This window comes from Aotus nancymaae, unplaced genomic scaffold (genome assembly GCF_030222135.1).
Source record: "Aotus nancymaae isolate 86718 unplaced genomic scaffold, 86718_ANA_hifiasm-v0.15.2.pri h1tg000014l, whole genome shotgun sequence".
NCBI lineage: Eukaryota > Metazoa > Chordata > Mammalia > Primates > Aotidae > Aotus > Aotus nancymaae.
In genome coordinates this window covers 67,733,087-67,755,593 of record NW_026988425.1, presented here as the reverse complement: position 1 = coordinate 67,755,593, position 22,507 = coordinate 67,733,087, and the positions used below count along the sequence as shown (strand labels likewise).

At 39.0% G+C, this 22,507-nt stretch overlaps 1 protein-coding gene across 5 annotated transcripts in view; it reads left to right on the top strand.

Moving 5' to 3' along the window:
• The window catches only part of CERT1 (ceramide transporter 1), a 143,317-nt gene extending 121,486 nt beyond the window's left edge, over positions 1-21,831 (top strand). For 2 of the 5 annotated variants that reach the window (XM_064376059.1, XM_064376061.1), the window contains 4 exons: positions 2,508-2,636; positions 9,541-9,670; positions 11,296-11,432; positions 16,174-19,246. In XM_064376059.1, the coding sequence (XP_064232129.1) occupies positions 2,508-2,636; positions 9,541-9,670; positions 11,296-11,423 (387 nt within the window). In that variant the 3' untranslated portion in view covers positions 11,424-11,432; positions 16,174-19,246. Of the gene's footprint in view, positions 1-2,507; positions 2,637-9,540; positions 9,671-11,295; positions 11,433-16,173; positions 19,247-21,649 lie in introns of those variants that run through there. The other 3 variants (XM_064376060.1, XM_064376062.1, XM_064376063.1) reach the window with 3 other exon arrangements.
• The last annotated feature ends 676 nt before the right edge of the window (positions 21,832-22,507 follow it).

The following is a 22,507-nucleotide window of genomic DNA, read 5'->3' as shown; positions in this document are numbered from 1 at the left end:
TGTAGTTCAAACTCAGACATAAAAATTATCTAAAGTAAAATTGGGCAGGAAATTAAAAGCCACAAAAATCCAAAGACTTTATTAATAATTCATGAATGTCATGTATTTGAAAGGTGTATCAACCTGTTGAGAACAGAAATGTGTGGAGGCAAGAATCTGAGAGATACAATCTAGAAGCAGAGTGCTTGATAAAGATCAACAGTTAGTTCTCTTTATGCACTTTTGATTTTTAAAGAGGCAGGGACTTGCTATGTTTCCCAGGCTAGTCTCAAACTCCTGAGTTCAAGTGATCCTCCTGCCTCAGTCTCCCAAGTAATTGGAACTATAGGTGTATGCCACACTCTCAGCTTTCTTTATCCAAATTTTAGGGCTAGAAAAGAGCCTTCTGAAATGCTGAAATCCATTTAAACATTTCTAGTATCTAGTCTCTATAAGAGGTAAATGATAGTTACCAAGTATGAAAGTGAATTATAGCTTCCTGTGACAACAACAATAAGGATAAAGGCAAGAATAGTATTAGCCTATGTTAAGACTAATAGATATAAAAGTAAATGGATTATCTGAAAGCAAAGAAAAATTACAGAACATGACTTGAAAGGTTAGTCATACACCAGAGCACATAGAAACATGATTTAAATTAGTTCCGTTTCACCTTATTTCTTCTTTTGCTATTCTTGATATTTAAAATTATAGAATTAATGTTTCTCTTGCCTTTTTCTGCTCTTTCTCATCTGAAAACTGCCCAGTAATATAATATATTGTGTATAGCATAATAAAAGGAATTAAAATTTTGGAGATATCCACCAAAAAATATATTAAACATTATAAAAGAAATATAATGACTTAATAAATACTTTGTTTTTCCAATTCAGTGAGTGCTTTATTTTTCTTTTTTAAAATAATTTGTTAATTGAATGGAGTATATGAAAACATAATAGGTTTGTTACAAATTTCTTAAGCTCAGTTTTGTCATTTGAGATATCTTATGTCTAATAATTATGAGCCATACTTCATTTTACACAGTAGCTGCTCAGAAATGCATAACAATTAAGATTCTGTTTTAGCATACAAATTTTGAAGTCTAATTTGAAATTTTCAATTTAGTAAGTGTCAGAATATCAGTTAATCACCCTATAATTTGGAATGAAGATAAATGACCAATAATTGAGAATCAAAAGAACCTTATTATCTGAAAATAATCCATTATGGAAAACTATCTGCTGAAGGTATTCTGCTAGATAAATAGTAGATAGAGGGAGGATCAGGATTGAAAAATGAAATGAAAAATTATTAAAATCTGATATGTAACACAATTTGTTACAGTTATTATTTGTCAATTCTTGGAACAAACAAATTGTCCTGGAATAATTTTTTTCAGGAAAATCACATTACATTCACAATGTATGTAACCATACCACTAACACTATCTCTCAAATTTATCATCACCCCAAACAGAAACTCCGCACTTATTAAGCAACACTCTCCATTCCCCTCTCCTCAGACTCCATGATAATGTTCTGCTTAGACTCATAGTATATAGTGTTAGTTACACTACCATCTTTTTCCCTTTAAATTAGACTTCTTTTGCAATATGGTCTTAAAAGAGGGCTACTGGTCTTCTGATATTTAAATCATTCTCATTCTTTACATTTCTGTCTTATCCTGTGGATTTGTATTTATTAGGCCTAAATTTGCCAACTCTTCATGTATTACCGTCTCCACACAATTTACCCAACACTGTCTTCGTCAACTGCTTGAACTTTTGCATCTTTAAAAAATGAATTATTTCATTTTGCAAATGATTTGTATTGTATGCTTTTATTACACTCAGAAATCAGGAATGACACTGCGTAGTAAGAACTAGTTCTGGTATGTATACCAGATAACCAAAATAAAAGTAACTTAAACAGGATAAAAGTTTGTTTTTTTCTCATTTAAAGTAGGTAGTCCCAGTTATTGGAGACCTAGACTCCATGTCATTTCCATAGTGTATGTGTCTCCTTACATACTTTAATATTGAAGTATTCAATCTAAGTGACTTAAAATTCTTCCTAATGTGATTTGATCCTTTTTTTCTTTAAGTCTTTGAATCTAAGTGGAAGATAATCATGGAGTATGAGGAGAGGGGAATGGAGAGTTGTTGCTTAATGGATAAAGAGTTTCTGTTTGGGATGATGATAAATTTTAGAGATAGCAGTATGGTTATATAACATTGTGAATGTAATTAATGTCTCTTGAGTTGTACCCTAAACATCAGTTATAATGGCAAATTATATGTGTATATATTTTACTACAATTTAAAAAAATAGAACATTATTCCTTTGATTATGTTGTTCTGCAAAGCTGTTAACTCTGTTCATAATTACTCATTTGGTAGATATCCTCAGGTGGTTTCCATTTAAAATTTGAGATTTCACTTTTAATTAAGACTTTTTTGGCTTTACATTTGTTTCTCTTGTTAGTTCCATGTTAGATCTGTTTTTCAGAAGATTTTTACTTCTCCACAGAGGGTGTGGCCTGCTTCCCAACGAGACGTATTATATCTTTCTGCCATTCGAAAGATACCAGCCTTGACTGAAAATGACCCTGAAACTTGGATAGTTTGTAATTTTTCTGTGGATCATGACAGTGCTCCTGTAAGTACAGTGTATATAAATGTGTATAAGTAAACAATATAAAGCTAAACACACGATGGAGGACATAGAGGATAAACACATAACCCACACACAATACTTGATTTGATAACACTTCTTAGATTTTGTTTTATGTTGGAGTGACTGCTAGGAACAGTATAGGCCATGTATTGTCTGAGGACGACAGTCATGGCTATGAACAATCCACCAGGGCCATTTTCCTTTCCTTCTAAGGTTTGGTGAAACAGCCAGAAGAGCAGTGTATGTAGGCTACTTTCCACAGTTATCTCTTAAGCCATTATCAACTACCAACCAAACCTCTGTGGTTTACCACAATTTAGCTCCATTTACTACTTAAGAGGAGGGAAACCTGAACCACATGATGAGACCCCATATTTTTTTTTTTTAATTGCATTTTAGGTTTAGGGGTACATGTGAAAAACATGCAAGGTTGTTGCATAGGTGCATACGTAGCAGTGTGATTTGCTGCCTTCCTCCCCTTCACCTATATCTGGCATTTCTCCCCATGCTATCCCTCCCCAACTCCCCACCCCCCCACTGTCCCCCCAACTCCCCCGCAACAGACCCCAGTGTATAGTGGTCCCCTCCCTGTGTCCATGTGTTCCCATTGTTCAATACCCGTCTATGAGTGAGAACATGCGATGTTTGATTTTGTGTTCTTGTGTCAGTTTGCTGAGAATGATGGTTTCCAGGTTCATCCATGTCCCTACAAAGGACGCGAACTCATCGTTTTTGATGGCTGCATAATATTCCATGCTGTTTATGTGCCACATTTTTCCTGTCCAGTCTATCATCGATGGGCATTTGGGTTGGTTCCAGGTCTTTGCTGTTGTAAACTGTGCTGCAATGAACATTCGTGTGCATGTGTCCTTATAGTAGAACGATTTATAATCCTTTGGATATATACCCAGTAATGGGATTGCTGGGTCAAATGGAATTTCTATTTCTAGGTCCTTGAGGAATCGCCACACTGTCTTCCACAACGGTTGAACTAATTTACACTCCCACCAACAGTGTAAAAGTGTTCCTATTTCTCCACATCTTCTCCAGCATCTGTTGTCTCCAGATTTTTTAATGATCGCCATTCTAACTGGCGTGAGATGGTATCTCAATGTAGTTTTGATTTGCATTTCTCTAATGACCAGTGATGATGAGCATTTTTTCATATGCTTGTTGGCCTCATGTATGTCTTCTTTTGTAAAGTATCTGTTCATATCCTTCACCTATTTTTGAATGGGCTTGTTTGTTTTTTTCTTGTATATCTGTTTTAGCTCATTCTAAATTCCTGATATCAGCCCTTTGTCAGACGGGTAGGCTGCAAAAATTTTTTCCCATTCTGTTGGTTGCCGATTCACTCTATTGACCGTTTCTTTCGCCGTGCAGAAGCTGTGGAGTTTGATTAGGTCCCATTTGTCTATTTTGGCTTTTGTTGCCAACGCTTTTGGTGTTTTGATCATAAAGTCCTTGCATACACCTATGTCCTGAATGGTTTTGCCTAGGTTTCCTTCTAGGGTTTTTATGGTGTTAGGTCTTATGTTTAAGTCTTTAATCCATCTGGAGTCAATTATAGTGTAACGTGTCAGGAAGGGGTCGAGTTTCTGCTTTCTGCATATGGCTAGCCAGTTTTCCCAACACCACTTGTTGAACAGGGAATCCTTTCCCCATTGCTTGTTTTTATCAGGTTTGTCAAAGATCGGATGGTTGTAGATACGTTGTGTTGCCTCCGAGGCCTCTGTTCTGTTCCATCGGTCTATATCTCTGTTTTGGTACCAGTACCATGCTGTTTTGATTACTGTAGCCTTGTAATATAGTTTGATGTCTGGTAGTGTGATGCCTCCTGCTTTGTTCTTTTTGCTTAGAATTGACTTGGCTATGCGCGCTCTCTTTTGGTTCCATATGAAGTTTAAGGTGGTTTTTTCCAGTTCTGTGAAGAAGGTCATTGGTAGCTTGATGGGGATAGCGTTGAATCTGTAAATTATGTTGGACAGTATGGCCATTTTCACGATATTGATTCTTCCTAACCATGAACATGGAATGTTTCTCGATCTGTTTGTGTCCTCTCTTATTTCGTTGAGCAGTGGTTTGTAGTTCTCCTTGAAGAGGTCCTTTATGTTCCTTGTTAGTTGTATTCCTAGGTATTTTATTCTCTTTGTAGCAATTGTGAATGGCAGTTCGTTCTTGATTTGGCTCTCTTTAAGTCTGTTATTGGTGTATAGGAATGCCTGTGATTTTTGCACATTGATTTTGTATCCTGAGACTTTCCTGAAGTTGCTTATCAGTTTCAGGAGATTTTGGGCTGAGATGATGGGATCTTCTAGATATCCAATCATGTCGTCTGCAAATAGAGACAATTGGACTTCCTCCTTTCCTAATTGAATACCCTTTATTTCTTTTTCTTGCCTGATTGCTCTGGCTAGAACTTCCAGTACTATATTGAATAGGAGTGGTGAGAGAGGGCATCCTTGTCTAGTGCCTGATTTCAAAGGGAATGCTTCCAGTTTTTGCCCATTCAGTATGATATTGGCTGTTGGTTTGTCGTAAATAGCTTTTATTATTTTGAGATACGTTCCATCGATACCTAGTTTATTGAGAGTTTTTAGCATAAAGGACTGTTGAATTTTGTCAAAGGCCTTCTCTGCATCAATTGAGATAATCATATGGTTTTTGTCTTTGGTTCTGTTTATGTGGTGAATTACATTTATAGACTTGCGTATATTGAACCAGCCTTGCATCTCCGGGATGAATCCTACTTGATCATGGTGGATAAGCTTTTTGATGTGCTGTTGCAATCGGCTTGCCAGTATTTTATTGAAGATTTTTGCATCTATGTTCATGATGGATATTGGCCTGTAGTTTTCTTTTCTTGTTGAGTCTCTGCCAGGTTTTGGTATTAGGATGATGTTGGTCTCATAGAATGATTTGGGAAGGATTCCCTCTTTTTGGATTATTTGGAATAGTTTCAGTAGGAATGGTACCAGTTCCTCTTTGTATGTCTGGTAGAATTCGGCTGTGAACCCATCTGGACCTGGGCCTTTTTTGGGTGGTAGGTTTTTAATTGCTGCCTCGACTTCAGACCTTGTTATTGGTCTATTCAGGGTTTCGACTTCTTCCTGGTTTAGGCTTGGGAGGAGGCAACTGTCCAGGAATTTATCCATTTCTTCCAGGTTTTCTAGTTTATGTGCATAGAGTTGTTTGTAATAATCTCTGATGATGGTTTGAATTTCTGTGGAATCTGTGGTGATATCCCCTTTATCATTTTTTATTGCATCTATTTGATTATTCTCTCTTTTCTTTTTTATTAGTCTGGCTAGTGGTCTATTTTGTTGATATTTTCAAAAAACCAGCTCCTGGATTTATTGATTTTTTGTAGGGTTTTTCGTGTCTCTATCTCCTTCAATTCTGCTTTGATCTTAAGTTATTTCTTGTCTTCTGCTAGGTTTTGAGTTTTTTTGATCTTGCTCCTCTAGCTCTTTCAATTTTGACGATAGGGTGTCAATTTTAGATCTCTCCTTTCTTCCTATGTGGGCACTTATTGCTATATATTTTCCTCCAGAGACTGCTTTAAATGTGTCCCAGAGATTCTGGTATGTGGTGTCTTCGTTCTCATTGGTTTCGAAGAACATCTTTATTCTGCTTCATTTCCTTGTTTATCCAGTCAACATTCAGGAGAAAGTTGTTCATTTTCCATGACGCTGTGCGGTTCTGGGTTGGTTTCTGAATTCTGAGTTCTAACTTGATTGCACTGTGGTCTGAGAGACTGTTTGTTATGGTTTCCGTTCTTTTGCATTTGCTGAGGAGTGATTTACTTCCAATTATGTGGTCAATTTTAGAGTAGGTGTGATGTAGTGCTGAGAAGAATGTATATTCTGTGGATTTAGGGTGGAGAGTTCTGTAAATGTCTATTAGGTTTGCTTGTTCCGGGTCTGAGTTCAAGTCCTGGATATCCTTGTTAATTTTCTGTCTCGTTGATCTGTCTAATATTGACAATGGTGTGTTCAAGTCTCCCACTATTACTGTGTGGGAGTCTAGGTCTCTTTGTAAGTCTTTAAGAACTTGCCTTATGTATCTGGGTGCTCCTGTATTAGGTGCATATATATTTAGAATCGTTAGCTCTTCTTGTTGCATTGATCCTTTTACCATTATGTAATGTCCTTTGTCTCTTTTGATCTTTGTTGCTTTAAAAGTCTGTTTTATCAGAGATGAGAATTGCAACTCCTGCTTTTTTTTGCTCTCCATTTGCTTGGTAAATCTTCCTCCATCCCTTTATTTTGAGCCTTTGTGTATCCTTGGCATGTGAGGTGGGTTTCCTGGATACAGCACACTGATGGGTTTTGGCTTTTTATCCAATTTGCCAGTCTATGTCTTTTGATTAGAGCCTTTAGTCTATTTACATTTAGGGTTAATATTGTTATGTGTGAATTTGATCCTGTCATTTTGATGCTAGCTGGCTGTTTTGCCCATTGGTTGATGCAGATTCTTCATTGTGTTGATGCTCTTTACCATTTCGTGTGTTTTTGGAGTGGCTGGTACTGGTTGTTCTTTTCTATATGTAGTGCTTCCTTCAGGAGCTCTTGTAAAGCTGGTCTGGTGGTGATGAAATCTCCGAGTACTTGCTTGTTCACAAAGGATTTTATTTTTCCTTCACTTATGAAGCTTAGTTTGGCTGGATATGAAATTCTGGGTTGAAAGTTCTTTTCTTTAAGTATGTTGAATATCAGCCCCCACTCTCTTCTGGCCTGTAGGGTTTCTGCTGAGAGGTCTGTTGTGAGTCTGATGGGCTTCCCTTTGTGAGTAACCCTACCTTTCTCTCTGGCTGCCCTTAGTATTTTCTCCTTCATTTCAACCCTGGTGAATCTGATGATTATGTGCCTTGGGGTTGCTCTTCTAGAGGAATATCTTTGTGGTGTTTTCTGTATTTCCTGGACTTGAATATTGGCCTGCTTTGCTAGGTTGGGGAAGTTTTCCTGGATAATATCCTGAAGAGTATTTTCCAGCTTGGATTCATTCTCTTCGTCACATTCAGGTACACCTATCAAGCGTAGATTAGGTCTTTTCACATAGTCCCATATTTCTTGTTGACTTTGTTCATTCCTTTTTACCCTGTTTTCTCTAATCTTGCCTTCTCGTTTTATTTCATTGAGTTGATCTTCGACCTCTGATATCTTTTCTTCTGCTTGGTCAATTTGGCTGTTGAAACTTGTGCATGCTTCGCGAAGTTCTCATGTTGTGTTTTTCAGCTCCATCAATTCACTCATATTCCTCTCTAAGTTGTCCATTCTCATTAGCATTTTGTCAAGTCTTTTTTCAAGGTTCTTAGTTTCTTTGCATTGGGTTAGAACATGTTCTTTTAGCTCACTGAAGTTTCTTATTATCATCCACTTTCTGAAAGCTGATTCTGTCATTTCATCACACTCATTCTCCATCCAGTCTTGTTCCCTTGCTGGTGAGGAGTTGTGCTCCTTTGTAGGAGGAGAGGTGTTCTGGTTTTGGGTGTTTTCATCCTTTTTGCGCTGGTTTCTTCCCATCTTTGTGGATTTATCCACCTATCAACTTTGTAGTTGCTGTCTTTCTGATTTTGGTAATTTTAAGTCTGCAGCAGCAGAACTCATAAACCCCCTTTTCTTCCCCTCAGGTGTTCTGACCCAGGGAGTTAGGGCTTTATGATTTTCCGCTGTCTTGCTGCCGTTTTCTCTGCCCACAAGGTGGCAGCCTAGTCGCACTCAGCCTGCAGAGGCTTCGCTGAGCTGCTGTGGGCTCCGCCCAGCTTCCGTGTGAACTTCCCTGCAGTCCTGTTTATATGGGTGTAGTTAGAACTGCTTCCACTATGTTGGCCCACCCCTGTAGTGTCGGAGTCTCCGTAGTGGCGGGTTGCCTTGGTTACTGCAAATTGCCCTGGGAACTGCAGAGTGCCTCCGTAATGGAGGACGCCCCTCCTCCACAGAGCTGGGCCGTCCCGGGTTCAGTTGTGTTTCCCGTGGCGCGTTTTTGCCCGGGAATCTCCTGGCTTGACTCCCCATTTCAGCTCCCCTTGCTGGCTTAGAGGGGACTCAGTCTCGCTCACTCTGCACAAGGGACCGCTGCCCCAGGGCGCAGGCCGAGCGGCCGCGCAGGTCAAACCAGCAGCGCTGGCGACCCATGGGGCTCCTCCGCCTGTGAATCTCCTGGTCTGTGGGCAGTAAAAATCCGCTGCCCTGTGAGCCGCTGCGTTGGCTGAAGCAGCAGCTCTGAGATTCGTGGCGCGTTTTTGCCCGGGAATCTCCTGGCTTGACTCCCCGTTTCAGCGCCCCTTGCTGGCTTAGAGAGGACTCAGTCTCACTCACTCTGCACAGGGAGCCACTGCCCCAGGGCGCAGGTCGAGCGGCCGCGCCAGTCAAACCAGCGGTGCTGGCGACCCGTGGGGCCCCTCCACCTGTGAATCTCCTGGTCTGTGGGCAGTAAAAATCTGTCTGGAAATGCGACATCCACTCACCCTCTGCACTTTCTCTCGGAGCTGCAATCCCGAGTTCCTCCTAACCGGCCATCTTTGAGACCCCATCTTTATTAAAAAAAAAAAAAGTTTTTTTAATTAGCCAGGCCTGTTGATACACACCTGTGGTCCCAGCTACTCTGGAGGTTGAGGAGAGAGGATTGCTTGATCCCAGGAATTTGAGGCTGCAGTGAACTATGATGGTGCCACTGCACTCCGGAGTGGGCAACAGAGCAAGACCCTGTCCCCAAAAAAAGTGGATGGGGAGGAATCCTGGTGTCATATCAGCTTGGTGCTTATAAGATTTCACTGGAGATATTTTTAAGAGTTACAATTGTGGTTAATCTAATATATTGTTAGACCGGCAGAGATTACAAAATGCTAGGTATCTACTGATGCTTTGGTTTTTTGTTTTGGCAGCTAAACAACCGATGTGTCCGTGCCAAAATAAATGTTGCTATGATTTGTCAAACTTTGGTAAGCCCACCAGAGGGAAACCAGGAGATTAGCAGGGACAACATTCTATGCAAGATTACATATGTAGCTAATGGTATGTATTTTATTGTTTTTTGTGTGGTTGATAATGTGGCTGTTCTTGATCATGACCTATATGAAAACAATTTGGACAAATGCCCTTTTAGCTCTTATCCATTAGAATACTAATTTTTAATTTGGAGAAAGGTCTATCAGATTACTAGAAAATCTTTGAAAATACAGATATCTGAATTTCACCCTGAAACTACTACCATATGATTATTTCTGACGCTGGAGCTGAATAGGTAAATCTTAAAACTTCATCCCTAGGTCACTGTCATATAGCAGTCTTCTTTTTTTTTTTTTTTTTTTAATTGAGTTGGAGTCTCACTCTGTCACCTAGGCTGGAGTACAGTGGCACAACCTTGGCTCACTGCAACCTCTGCCTCCCAGATTCAAGCCATTCTCTGCCTCAGCCTCCGGAGTAGCTGGGACTACAGGCACCCGCCACCACGCCTGGCTAATTTTTTTGTATTTTTAGTAGACATGGGGTTTTGCCATCTTGACCAGGCTGGTATGGAACTCCTGACCTTGTGATCCACCCACCTTGGCCTCCCAAAGTGCTGGGATTACAGGCATGAGCCACTGCACCCGGCTTAGACTTCATTTTTAAGCCTAATTTTCTTAGCTGTTTGCCTAATAGAATGTATTTATAGTTAGGAATATAAGCTCCAGAGGGTAAGGAAATTAACAGTTCTTTTACTTATTGTCAAGCTTTTTAGCTTTCTGAATCAGTGCCCCCACCCGCCCCAGTCCTTATTAGTTGTTAATTACGTATTTATTTCTCTTTGGCATTCATTGTCAGGCTTTTTGTTCTCTGAATCAGTGCTTTCCTAGTCCTTCTGAGTTGCTAGTTACATATTTATTTCACTTTGGGTAGCCCTTTTCATTGCTTGCTTTGGGTCCTTACTTCACCCACTTTGCACCAACCTTTCTCATCGAAAGTCAAGCCTTCTTTATATAGGGCCATAACTGCTAGTATGTTTAAAGAAACAGTTGTACCTGAGTAAGTTACTATTTAATTATAATACAGATTTATGAATAAATCTGCCCTAAATGACCTTAAGTGGTGCTCTACTAACTTTTGCAGGTAATTTTGGGAACCAAGAACATTTTAGAAAGGTTATAAATGCTTTCTTATTTGCTGCCTGATTATGTCTGATGAATAGTGTTAAGGAATGAAGGGTTGGGACTTTAAAAGATGCTTATTGTTCCAGCCGGCCTTGGTGGCTCACGCCTATAATCCCAGCACTTTGGGAGGCCGAGGCAGATGGACCACAAGGTCAAGAGATCAATGCCAGACCATCGTGGCTAACATGGTGAAATCCCATTGCTACTAAAAATACAAAAATTAGCTGGGCGTAGTAGTTCATGCCTGTAGTCCCAGCTACTTGGGAGGCTGAGGCAGGAGAATCGCTTGAACACAGGAGGCGGAGGTTGCAGTGAGCTGGGACTGCGCCACTGCACTCCAGCCTGGCAACAGAGCGACACTCCGTCTAAAAACAAAAACAGACAAAAAAAAGAAGATGCTAATTGGTCCAATGTGAGGTATATTTTAAAAGCAAGGGAACAAATTTAAGTGCTTCACATGTGTTTGGAGAATTGTATCTTAATATGTTTGATTTTCCTTTTATGTTGCAGTGAACCCTGGAGGATGGGCACCAGCCTCAGTGTTAAGGGCAGTGGCAAAGCGAGAGTATCCTAAATTTCTAAAACGTTTTACTTCTTACGTCCAAGAAAAAACTGCAGGAAAGCCTATTTTGTTCTAGTATTTACAGGTACTGGAAGATAGGTTTTACCTTTTTTTTTTTTTAACTTTATTTGACTAGTATAACTATTGGTACTAAAATTTAGTTGTTGTAAGTAGTTGCTGCGTTTGTTGATGTTCCTCGATAGAGTATTGTTGTTTTGTTGGTTTTTGTTGTTGTCTTAAACAGAGTCTTGCTCTGTTGCCTAAGCTGGAGTGCAGTGGCACCAGCACAACTCACTGCAACCTTGACCTCTGGCCTCAAGCCATCCTTTCACCTCATCCTTCCCAGTAGCTGGGACCACAGGCATGTGCCACCACGCTTAGCTGATTTTTTTATTTTTTGTAGAGATTGGGTCTTGCTGTGTTGCCAGGCTGGTCTTAAACCTGGCCTTAAACAATCCACCTGCCTCAGCCTCCCAAAGTGCTGGGATTACAAACATGAGCCACCACACCTGGTCTTGAGAATTGTAGTTTATAGCCTTTAAAACTTAATTTTTTTATTATTTACTTTTCCTTCTAATGCTTATGTAAAGAAATTTTCATATTGGCTGGGCACAGTGGCTCACTCCTGTAATGCCAGCACTTTGGGAAGCCGAGGTGGGTGGATCACAAGGTCAGAAGTTCAAGACCAGCCTGGCCAAGATGGTGAAACCCCATCTGTACTAAAGGGAAATGCAAAAATTAGCTAGGCGTGGTGGCAGGCACCTGTAATCCCAGCTACTCGGGAAGCTAAGGCAGAGAATTGCTTGAACCCGGGAGGTGGGGCTTTCAGTGAGCCAATATTATGCCACTGCAGTCCAGCCTGAGCAACAGAGCAAGACTCCATCTAAAAAAACAAAAAAGAAATTTTGACATTATAGAACTGCACAAGTGCAAACTCCCTGTATTCTTTTCTACCTAGAAACTAGTTATTTTTGTTGTATATTCTTCCAGATTTTTCTGTGTATGTACTAACATGTTTTTGAGATTACTGTTATAACAAAATACTTGTTTTATAGCCTGCTTTTTCACTTAACAAGGTATCTTGACTATCTTTCTTTATAAGACATGAGATGTGTAAAATATCTCATTCTTTTAACATCTGTTATATGCATGTTGCAGAATTTATTAACTAGTCCCATGTTAATGTCTTAGTTGGTTCCATGTTTTTGCTGTCAACCAGTACAGCACTAAACACCTTTATGCAAGGAGGTCGAATCTGGGCTAACTGCAACCTCCACCTCCCGGATTCAAGTGATTCTCCTACCTCAGCCTCCTGAGTAGCTGGAATTACAGGCGCCTGCCACCACGCCCAGCTAATTTTTGTACTTTTAGTAGAGACGGGTTTCACCACATTGGCCAGGCTGGTCTCAAATGCCTGACCTCAGGTGACCTGCCTGCCTAGGCCTCCCAGAGTGCTGGGATTACAGGCGTGAGCCACCATGCTAGCCTGGAATTTTAACTTTTTAAAATAAGTGATACATTAACATGATTAAGAGGCCAAAATGGCCAGGCACAGTGGCTCACACCTTTAATCCCAACACTTCGGGAGACTGAAGTAGGAGAATGACTGGCTTCAGGCCAGGAGTTCAAGTCTAGCCTGGGTAACATAGCAAGATTCCATCTTGTCAAAAAAAAATTAGGTGTGGTGGCATGCAACTGTACTCTTAGTAACTTGGGAGGCTGAAGCAGAAAGATTGCTTTGTCCAGGAGTTTGAGGCTGCAGTGAGCTGTGATTACACAGCTGCACTCCCAACCTGGACAACAGAGGTAATGTCTCTTTAAAAAAAAGAAAGTCAAAAGTATGAAAAAGTTATACAGCAAAATTTACCCTGTCCTGCATTCACCATTACATATGCTATTAACTAGTTTCTTCCAGGAAGTTTTTAATGCTTGAGTGAACAAATTCAAGTGTATTTTCTACACACATACACTTTTTTTGTTGTTAAAGAGGCAGCAGCATACTGTAAATACTGTTCAGCATCTTATATTTGCATTCATTTTATCTTGAAGGTCTCACATATTTGCAAGGAGCTTCCTCATTTTGATGGTTATAGAGTATCCCATTGTATAGATGTACATAATTTATTTAATCAGTTCTACATTGGTGAATATTACAGTTTCTAGTTTTTGCTAGAACAGTGCCATATCCATATGTCATTTTGTACTTGCAAGTTTATATGTGGGAAAAATTAATAGATGTGGTACTACTGGCCCTGCTAGGGGTGTGTGCATTTATAATTTAGATATTGCTTTTCATAGAGGTTATATTAATTGACCATCTCAGCAGCAATAATGGATTGGAGTGGCTGTTTCTCATAGTTTTTCATACAATCTGTAAAACAAAACTTTACAATTTTCCCAACTCATTAAGTGAAAAATACCCTCTCAGTATAGTTTTAATTGTATTCCTCTTATGACTGAGTTTAAGCCTGCTTTGGTCCATTGAGAATCCTTTGTATAATATTATTTCTATAAATTCTATTTTACGTTAACATTTAAAACATTAGTAGATATTACCAATTATGATACACAAATGGAAAGCAATACGAATATCCTCTCATTCTCACCTACACTGAATGTTAAATAATTGGCTGAGAAATGTATATTCTTGAGTCCTTCTCTTTAGCTAAAAATAATAATTATATAATGAAATAATTTTAAACAAGTCTGATTTCTGATTATGTTTATAGTATGTCTTTCTTTAAAAAAACGTGAAGGCTAAATTTGTTGTCTGATACTAACATAAGGGACATTGTCTTAGATATTTAGCTTTTTCCCAGAAAAAAGGGCATTTGAAAATATTAAACAGGTTCCAGTCTTACTTACCTGAATGATTGGTGTTTTGGAATATAGTCTGACTCTTTAGGGATTCTTTCTTCAGGTACAAGTGTATTGCATTAAGTGTGCTGACAATTTTTATACTATCTTGTACTTTAGAATTGTTATAGCTAGACCTGGACACATACTTCTTACTGATTCTGAGTCTGTGCCATATTTATCAAATAAACCAGAAAACTGATGACATGTGACAGCAACAGGCTTGTCACCCTGCTTAACTATGTCTCTTGCCATGGCCTCTAGGTGTTTAAAGTGGTGCTGTTCCACTCTATCCAAAACCAGATATGGTTTCACTCTATATCTGTCTTCTCTCTTCTTCATCATGACCTCACTGAAAGGGCATTTCTCTTGATGCTTTATGATGATTTCCTTACCAAAGGGGCTTGGATATTCAACTAAACAAGACAGAAAATGCAACTTTGTATTAAAGCAAGAGAAATCAGAATGCAGTTGTAAAACATGCTCTTGATTATATTTAAGAATAACTTTTAAACATTTGAAAGGTACATGGTAGGTAGCATTTGCTGCTAATATCCTGTTGGATTTAGAGCAGTGTTTTATTGACTCTATATGTGTTCCCATCTGTATGTGCACAGATATGCGATTTTTCATTTGTGGACCTAGGAGGGAGGAGCTTGAAATCTTTTTTAAAAAATTCATCTCTGGGGAAAAGAGGTCGATTGTGAATACATATATATGTGTGCAAAGCTGTACTGAAAAAATTCATTGGCCCAACCTCAGATCTGGCTTTTTTTTTTTTTTTTTTTTAAAGACAGGGTCTTGCTCTGTCACCCAGGCTTGAGTGCAGTGGCACGATCTCAACTCACTGCAACCTCTGCCTCCTGGGTTCAAGCTATTCTGCCTCAGCCTCCTGAGTAGCTGGGATTACAGGTGTGAGCCATCTAGCCCAGCCAGTAAAAACTTTTAAACTCTTGACAAAGAGGTCTGAGCATGTTTGTTTTATGGCTGGCCTCTCTCTGATAGCTTGAATACATTTTTTAAATTCTTGATAAATAGTATTATATGGCATAATTTTTACTGCAGGCTAAAGAGGAAAGAAATGCCGTGTTGTAGGGTAAAAATCCAGAGCTATGCAAATTGTGAGGCCAAGGATGTAACTGCAAACAATTAAGGTTTAATTTACATGAATAAGCTTTCTTCCCCATGAAAATACTTTGTGTCACTTCACACTTGATTTAACACACACACAAAATTCCCACTCTGTGTGGCACAGATACACTCAGAATGCAGTATTAAGTACAATTTCGTTTTGTTTTTCTCCAGAGAATAGTTCGTCTTTGGTCTTTAAGAACTCAGCTCATTACATGGGCTTTGGTGGGGGTCCTGGGGCAGCACCTGCAGGTCTGAATCCGGGTGTAGGTGTTCAGTCCTTGCGAGTTTTGTGAGATCAATTCCTGAGTACTTTGCTGTGAATTGCACAACTCACGCAGTAATGTAGCTTCACATACATCTTGGGAAGCACATAGGCATCAGTGATGCTCACTTCAGAAATGTCCCTGACTGCTGCGTCCTTCACTGTGTTTCGAATGACAGATTTCTTAATGGCTTTGTCCTTGGGCACACATCAGGCACAGATCTTATGCAGCCAACTTGTGCAACCTGTTGGCTGCACATGGCCACGGCCCTTTTTTGGCATAACCATTGCTTCTTATTTTCTTTGTCATCTTGGAGGCCCAGACTGTAGAGGGAACTATTCCACTTTTTAATTTTTTCTAACTTTTGAAAGATTAAATATACCTTCAATTCCTTGCTAATGGAATAAGTTTAAATTTGTAAGGTTAATAATTTTGCATTCATAATGATAAATGTTAATAGAGATTCTATGCATTCTATAAACATGGTCAGTGGGAGAACTCTGTTCTGGTAGTCTTGCAGCTGTTAGTAACATACTACTGAGTTTTTTACTTGTCTTTTTTTTTCCCCTTCAGTGACTGAAGCAAGGCTGTGTGACATTCCATGTTGGAGAAAAAAAGAAAAAAACCTGAATGCTCTAAGCTGGAACATAGGATCTATAGCCTTGTCTGTGGCCCAAGACCTTGGCCTTGTGTACAAAAATGACAAAATATTGCAATAGCAAAGCTGAACATCTAACACTAGCTATCTCCTGCTAGATTTCCTCGCTCAGCATATAACTATAAATAATACATGTAAGACTACATGTATATGGCTATATTTTTATTTGCTTGCTCCTAGAAGAGAAAAAAATCAACTTTGAATCACAACTAGGAATTGATGCTTTAATTTTTGGATACTTTTTCAGAATTTTTAATTTACTATGGTCCGGCCTAAGATCCTCTGTTGTATCAGGTTTTGTGCACAAAAGAAAAGCACAAAAGTTGAACGCACATGGGGCATGTGCTTTCTGTGCACCAAATATCTGGATGAGGTTCTTTTTTCAGGCCTACAGTCAAATCTGTGTCCAGAATTTTTTGACTTTTTTTGCTTTGTATAATCATAGAATCCATTGCTGCTGATTTCTGTATTCATGTTATCACATCTCTTAATAACTGAGGGCTGTCAATAACCTATGATTTTGCCTTTTCTATCGTCTTACTCTCATGAAGAACCTCCCTTGGTTCTGATGGAGAAAGTGAAAAGCTTTATTTCTTCCCCCAGATATCTTTATATTTCTATTATATTTTTTTGTTGTGTACTGTGTGCTAGTGACTTTTTTCAGTTTGTTACACAGTTTGGTAAGCCCTAAATTGGTTCTGCCTGTCTCCAAACAGAAACGTCTGTACAAATCTTGTTGGTATAGACTACTTTCTGGAAAATGGTCAAGATAAAATAAGCTCATGTTTTCTTGAAATTTCTAAGATAGTATATGGTATTACTCAAAGCAAATCAGACTGAGTTTGACATTTAATTTGATACTTCTGGTATTCGGTAACGGGTATATATGTTCCAGTTTGGGTCAGTTTAAAAGATACGTTGCAAAGTATACATAGAAAATGTGAGCAGTGCTTCTCTTTGCCTCTTGATCAGAAACTTCAGCAGAGCAGTAAGGATTCCACATGATTCAAACTGAAATGCTTTTCTTTGTTGCTATAAGAACTTAAAATGTAAAATACCTTTTTCAGTTTAAGTCCTGTAAACAACATTGAAGCATGGAGTTGAGGCAAGGAATAGTACTCACTGAAGTTGAAATGACTGCCCACTTCAAAATCTTCATGTGTTTACACACCAGTGTATTTATACAAATCAGAGGCATTTTGTAGATGCTTTGCTGACTTGTTATCTCTGTAAAAACACAGAAATCAGACCCATTTTGTAAAGCAGAAAGTCATGTCACATAGAACATGTCCTGTATATATCACATACATGGTAATGGAGTCTTAACGATAAGTGCAAGATAATAATTTAATGATGGGATTAGTCTGATCGCTTAATATGCACAATCCTGGAAGTGAATTACTTGCATCAGATGTAGTGATATTTATTATTCTGTACAGAGAGAAAAATACATATAAAACATATACTTACATTACATGCACGCAGATTTCACGCTCCATAATCTTTTCTATTTTTTAATTTACCTTTCTGTAAATGATGTGCATGGAATATGCCTTATAGAAAAATGCTGTTCATAATTTGACTATGTGGAAAAGTGCCTATATGGTGGTAATGCTAGTAAGGCAAATAAGACAAATTATCATATTGGTTTACTACATCACCAGTTAACATTTTATATTGTGATGTTTAAAAAAGAAAAGTTTATACCTCAAATGTGTATTTTATTTTACAATCAGCTGTAGGGTATGGGGTTGGGATGGGAGAATGGGAGGGTTGGGGAGGGAAGATTTGTTCACCATAGCCGCTGATAAGAATCTTCAAAAAAATTGCATATGGTCACTATAAATGTTTCTCTGTTTGCCATTTCTGGTAACTATCATGAACACAGACAATTAACTCTTTCATAACTAAATTGGATAGCTTTATTTTACAGAAGTGTATGGAAAGTTTACAAAGCAATATCTAAATCTAATTATCATTAGTTGCATTTGGACTAAATGTGATGATATACTTTTGCAACCAATTCTATACATAAAATGATTACACTAAAATATTTGTATTAAAAGAAGAAAAGATATATTTTACCTTTAGATAACTGCACTTGTACTTCACTAGAGTTAATCCCACCCAATCAGATTGAGAAATAAATTGGGGAATATAGAAAGAGTACAAAAGAGGTCAGAATTTGGAGAGGTACTCGCCTTCTGGACAACATTCAGACCCTCTAGAATTACATTTATTAAGCTATTTCCTACATACTGAATATTCATGTTTTCTCATCTACAGATTTTGTCTTCCCCAAAACAAAAAGAAAAAACTACCGTTGACTCTCTCTTCTACTCAGTTACTCTTTTGTGCTATGTTAGAAACTTGAAATACATTGGTGATGTGGGGTTTTGTCCCTGACTGCCCACTGAACAGGACAAGAGAGTACAGTGTTTCTGTTGCAATCCAGGACTCCTGGTTTTGAGGTAGAGCATGATTACTGCAGTACTTGGTTTGGTATTGCCACAGGGGCAGCTAAACCAAGGGGAAGTTATATCTGCAAGGGAGGTATAAGAAGGCAAAGTATGGAAAAGGAGGAATGGGTTTTCTCTTTGTTCAGTTTCATCAACTAATTTGTACGCCTAGTACAACATCAGTGTCACTTGCTATTAAGAAATCTTTAGTTGGGCTGAGCTGGTTCTCTTGTGAAATTGTGCTGGTTATCTTTAAGCTTATCAGTTATTTGTCCAATTAAACACTTTTCACCAGTATTTAGTCCAAGTTGTATAGACGATGTATTTGGATTTTGTCATGGTTCATCTACAGACTCAAAACATAATCATTTTAAAGTAACTTGGGAGTGTGTAGAGTAACTTCTATAATAGCTTTATGATCCTGATGATGTTTTTTAAACATAATAAAGTTGGATCTTCCATGTTACAATCACAGAATTAAAACCAGTATTTAAAGTGGAAAAGTATTAAAATATTATGGACAAATGTGCTTGCTTGGTTTGTTTTCCTTAACCCTGAGATGTTGCCCTGCTCTTGAGTAGTTAAGAGCTTGAAATTCAGTGTCCTTCCTGTAACCCAGTTAGGGATCAAGAAAACTACTGAGTTCCAGCCTTTTTTTTTTTTTTTTTAAGAGTCTTGCTCTATTACCCAAACTGGAGTGTAGTGGCATGATCTCAGTTCACTGCAACCTCCGTCTCCCAAGTTCAAGCTGTTCTCGTGCCTCAGCCTCCTGAGTGGCTGGGATTACAGGAACGAGGCACTACACCAAGCTAATTTTTGTATTTTTAGTAGAGATGGGGTTTCGCCCATGTTGGCCAGGCTGGTCTCAAACTCCTGACCTCAGATGATCCACCCGCCTGGCCTGCCAAAGTGCTGGGATTACAGGCATGAGCCACCGTGCCTGGCCCAGTTTTTTTTTTAACAAAATATAATAGGATGGAATACATCAAGTACATGGAATGTAATCCATACTTTGTATATCTTTTTATCATATGTATTATACACATATGTGTGTAGTGGGTTATATTTTACAATGAATTTCTTACTGTGGATCACATCCAAAAGTTTTGAAAGATTGCTAGAAAATGAAGCCATATTCACTCGGGTGTGAATAAATGGAAGCACCGTGCTGGTGAATGATACATACTGATTTTGTAATTGAGCTGTATACACTTAACCATAAATAAATAATCTCATTTACTTAAATCTTATTTAAATAATCTCAGCTCCACTTGTTGCACTCAGGGATTGAAATCGAAAGCACGGACTTGCAGTTCACTGAGTTAGTGAATTCTTATTGAAAGTCACTGAGCATATTTCTTTCCTAGTGTTCAAAGATAGACGCCATCCAAACAATATGATCTGTAAACAAAAGCCAACTGCTTAATCTGGTGGGATGCTGGAGGGAAAATCTGACTCGTGTTGAATTTGTTGACATAAATATGTGGTCCTGATTCCTAGAGGAATTGTCTAGGGCAGTTTTGACTGTGCAGTTTTTGCTTTAGGCTTGACTTTGGAATATAACCACAAATAAGCTGTAGTTCTAACTAGCAATTTCAAGTGGGGATGCTTTTATAGGATCTTCCAGATTTTCTTGCCATTATTTGAACTTGGTTACAACAGAGTTCATACTATCATATCGTCTACCTATTAAAACACATTTTCTATGAACCTTCCACATCTATATACTTTGAATAGCCTTGCACAAATATAAGTGAAGCTACTTTATTTGGCCTCTTCATTCTCTCCATAGAATTCTGTGAGATTAGTACTAGAACAAATCTTTAAGATCTCTGAAGTTATTAGAAGATGCCGAACTGGGATTTTCCTGTCACACAGGCTCTATGGGTGATGAGGTGTTGTATGAAGGTATCTCTGTTCTTTCTGTATCAGGCACTATGCCCGCTTTTTCAGACTCCTCCACACTCGACAGTCCTGGGAGGTGATGGTGGTGGTTGTCGGTACCACCCGTTTTACAGATGAGGGAAGAGGTTGGGCTTCCAAACCTACTGATTGACTCCTGTTTGATTTTTTCCCATTAGACTCTACTTTTTAATGCCTATGTCTAATATCTAGAATAGTGTTTGATGGACTAGAAAGAGCCAACATGCTTGAAGACTAGCACTTTTGGTGTATGGGTCTTATTCTCACACTTCAATATTGGCTTCATACAATTCCAAATACAGATAGTCCCTTAATGATGGTTTGATTGATGATCCTTTGACTTTATGCAAAGCACTACAAATTCAGTACACTCCAATTTAGCGTGGCACTATGTTCCTATAAATCAGTCATAAATGGAAAATACTGTGAGTCAAATGTACATTTTCAGCCGGGGGCAGTGGCTCACACCTGTAATTCCAGCACTTTGGAAGGCCGAGGTGGGTGGATCACCTGAGGTCAAGAGTTGAAGACCAGCCTGTCCAACATGGTGAAACCCCATCTCTACTAAAAATACAAAAGTTAGCCGGGCATGGTGGCATGCACCTGTAATCCCAGCTTCTTGGGAGCCTGAGGCAGGCGAATTGCTTGAACCCAGCAGGCAGAAGCTGCAATGAGCTGAGATCATGCCACTGCACTCCAGCCTGGGCGACAGAACAAGACTCCATCTCAAAAAAAAAAAAAAAATTTTTTTTCAACTTAACGGTATTTTCAACTTGCAGTAGGCTGATCAGTACATTGCCAGATCATAAATCAAGGGGCTTCTGTTGAAAGTGCATTATTATTTTAACTTATTTTCAACTTACAGTGGACGCTTATCAGTATGTAGCCCCATCGTAAGTCAAGAGGCTTTTGTAACAAAGCGTCTTATAAAACCCACCAGATACAGAAAGGTCAGTAAAGATGAAATTTGATCACCACTTGGTGCTTGAACTTTCTTCCTGTCCTCCAGCTCAGAGGATGAAACAGGAAACTGAGTCATAAAACACCACTACAAACAAGTCCAAGGATTTTATCCCAGAATTTCAACCCAAGGATGAGCTACAATATAACTATCACTGTTTTGTTGGCTACCTGCCACAGAAGAACCACTGAGGAAATAAAGCAAGCTTTGGATTCACTCCAACTCAGTTTACTGTGGTTCTTTTCTGTATTAATGTTCTTAGGGTTGTGAGGCTTAAATGGTAACTGGGTCCAGCAGCAGGGAATCTGTGTGCAGCAGCTAAATCAAGGTGTAGTCAGCGTCCAAAACACTTTAGCAATTTGGATATCGGTAATTCCCCAGCACCCTAAAACAGTTCCCAGAGCAAGTATTTATTAAATACCTACTGCATGCCATGAAGGATTGAAGATACAGCAATAACCAGCATATAGCCAAGCTTTTAAGAAATGTATCCAAAGTTAAAGGAAATAGCCTGGGCCGGGCGTGGTGGCTCATGCCTGTAATCCCAGCACTTTGGGAGGCTGAGGTGGGCGGATCACAAGGTCAGGAGTTCAAGACCAGCCTGGCCAACATGGTGAAACCCCATCTCTACTAAAAATACAAAAATTAATGGTGTGGTGGCAGGTGCCTGTAATCCCAGCTACTCGAGAGGCTGAATCAGAAGAATCACTTGAACCTGGCAGGCAGAGGTTGCAGTGAGCTGCGAACGCACCATTGCACTCCAGCCTGGGCGACAGTGCAAGACTGTTTCAAAGAAAAAGGGAAATAGTCTTTGAGATCGGAAGCATTTGAATAAGGTACATTGAACAATAGACTTAGCCACGTTTGAGATGTACAGAAGTCTTTTAATTCTTGGTTCTCGGGTCT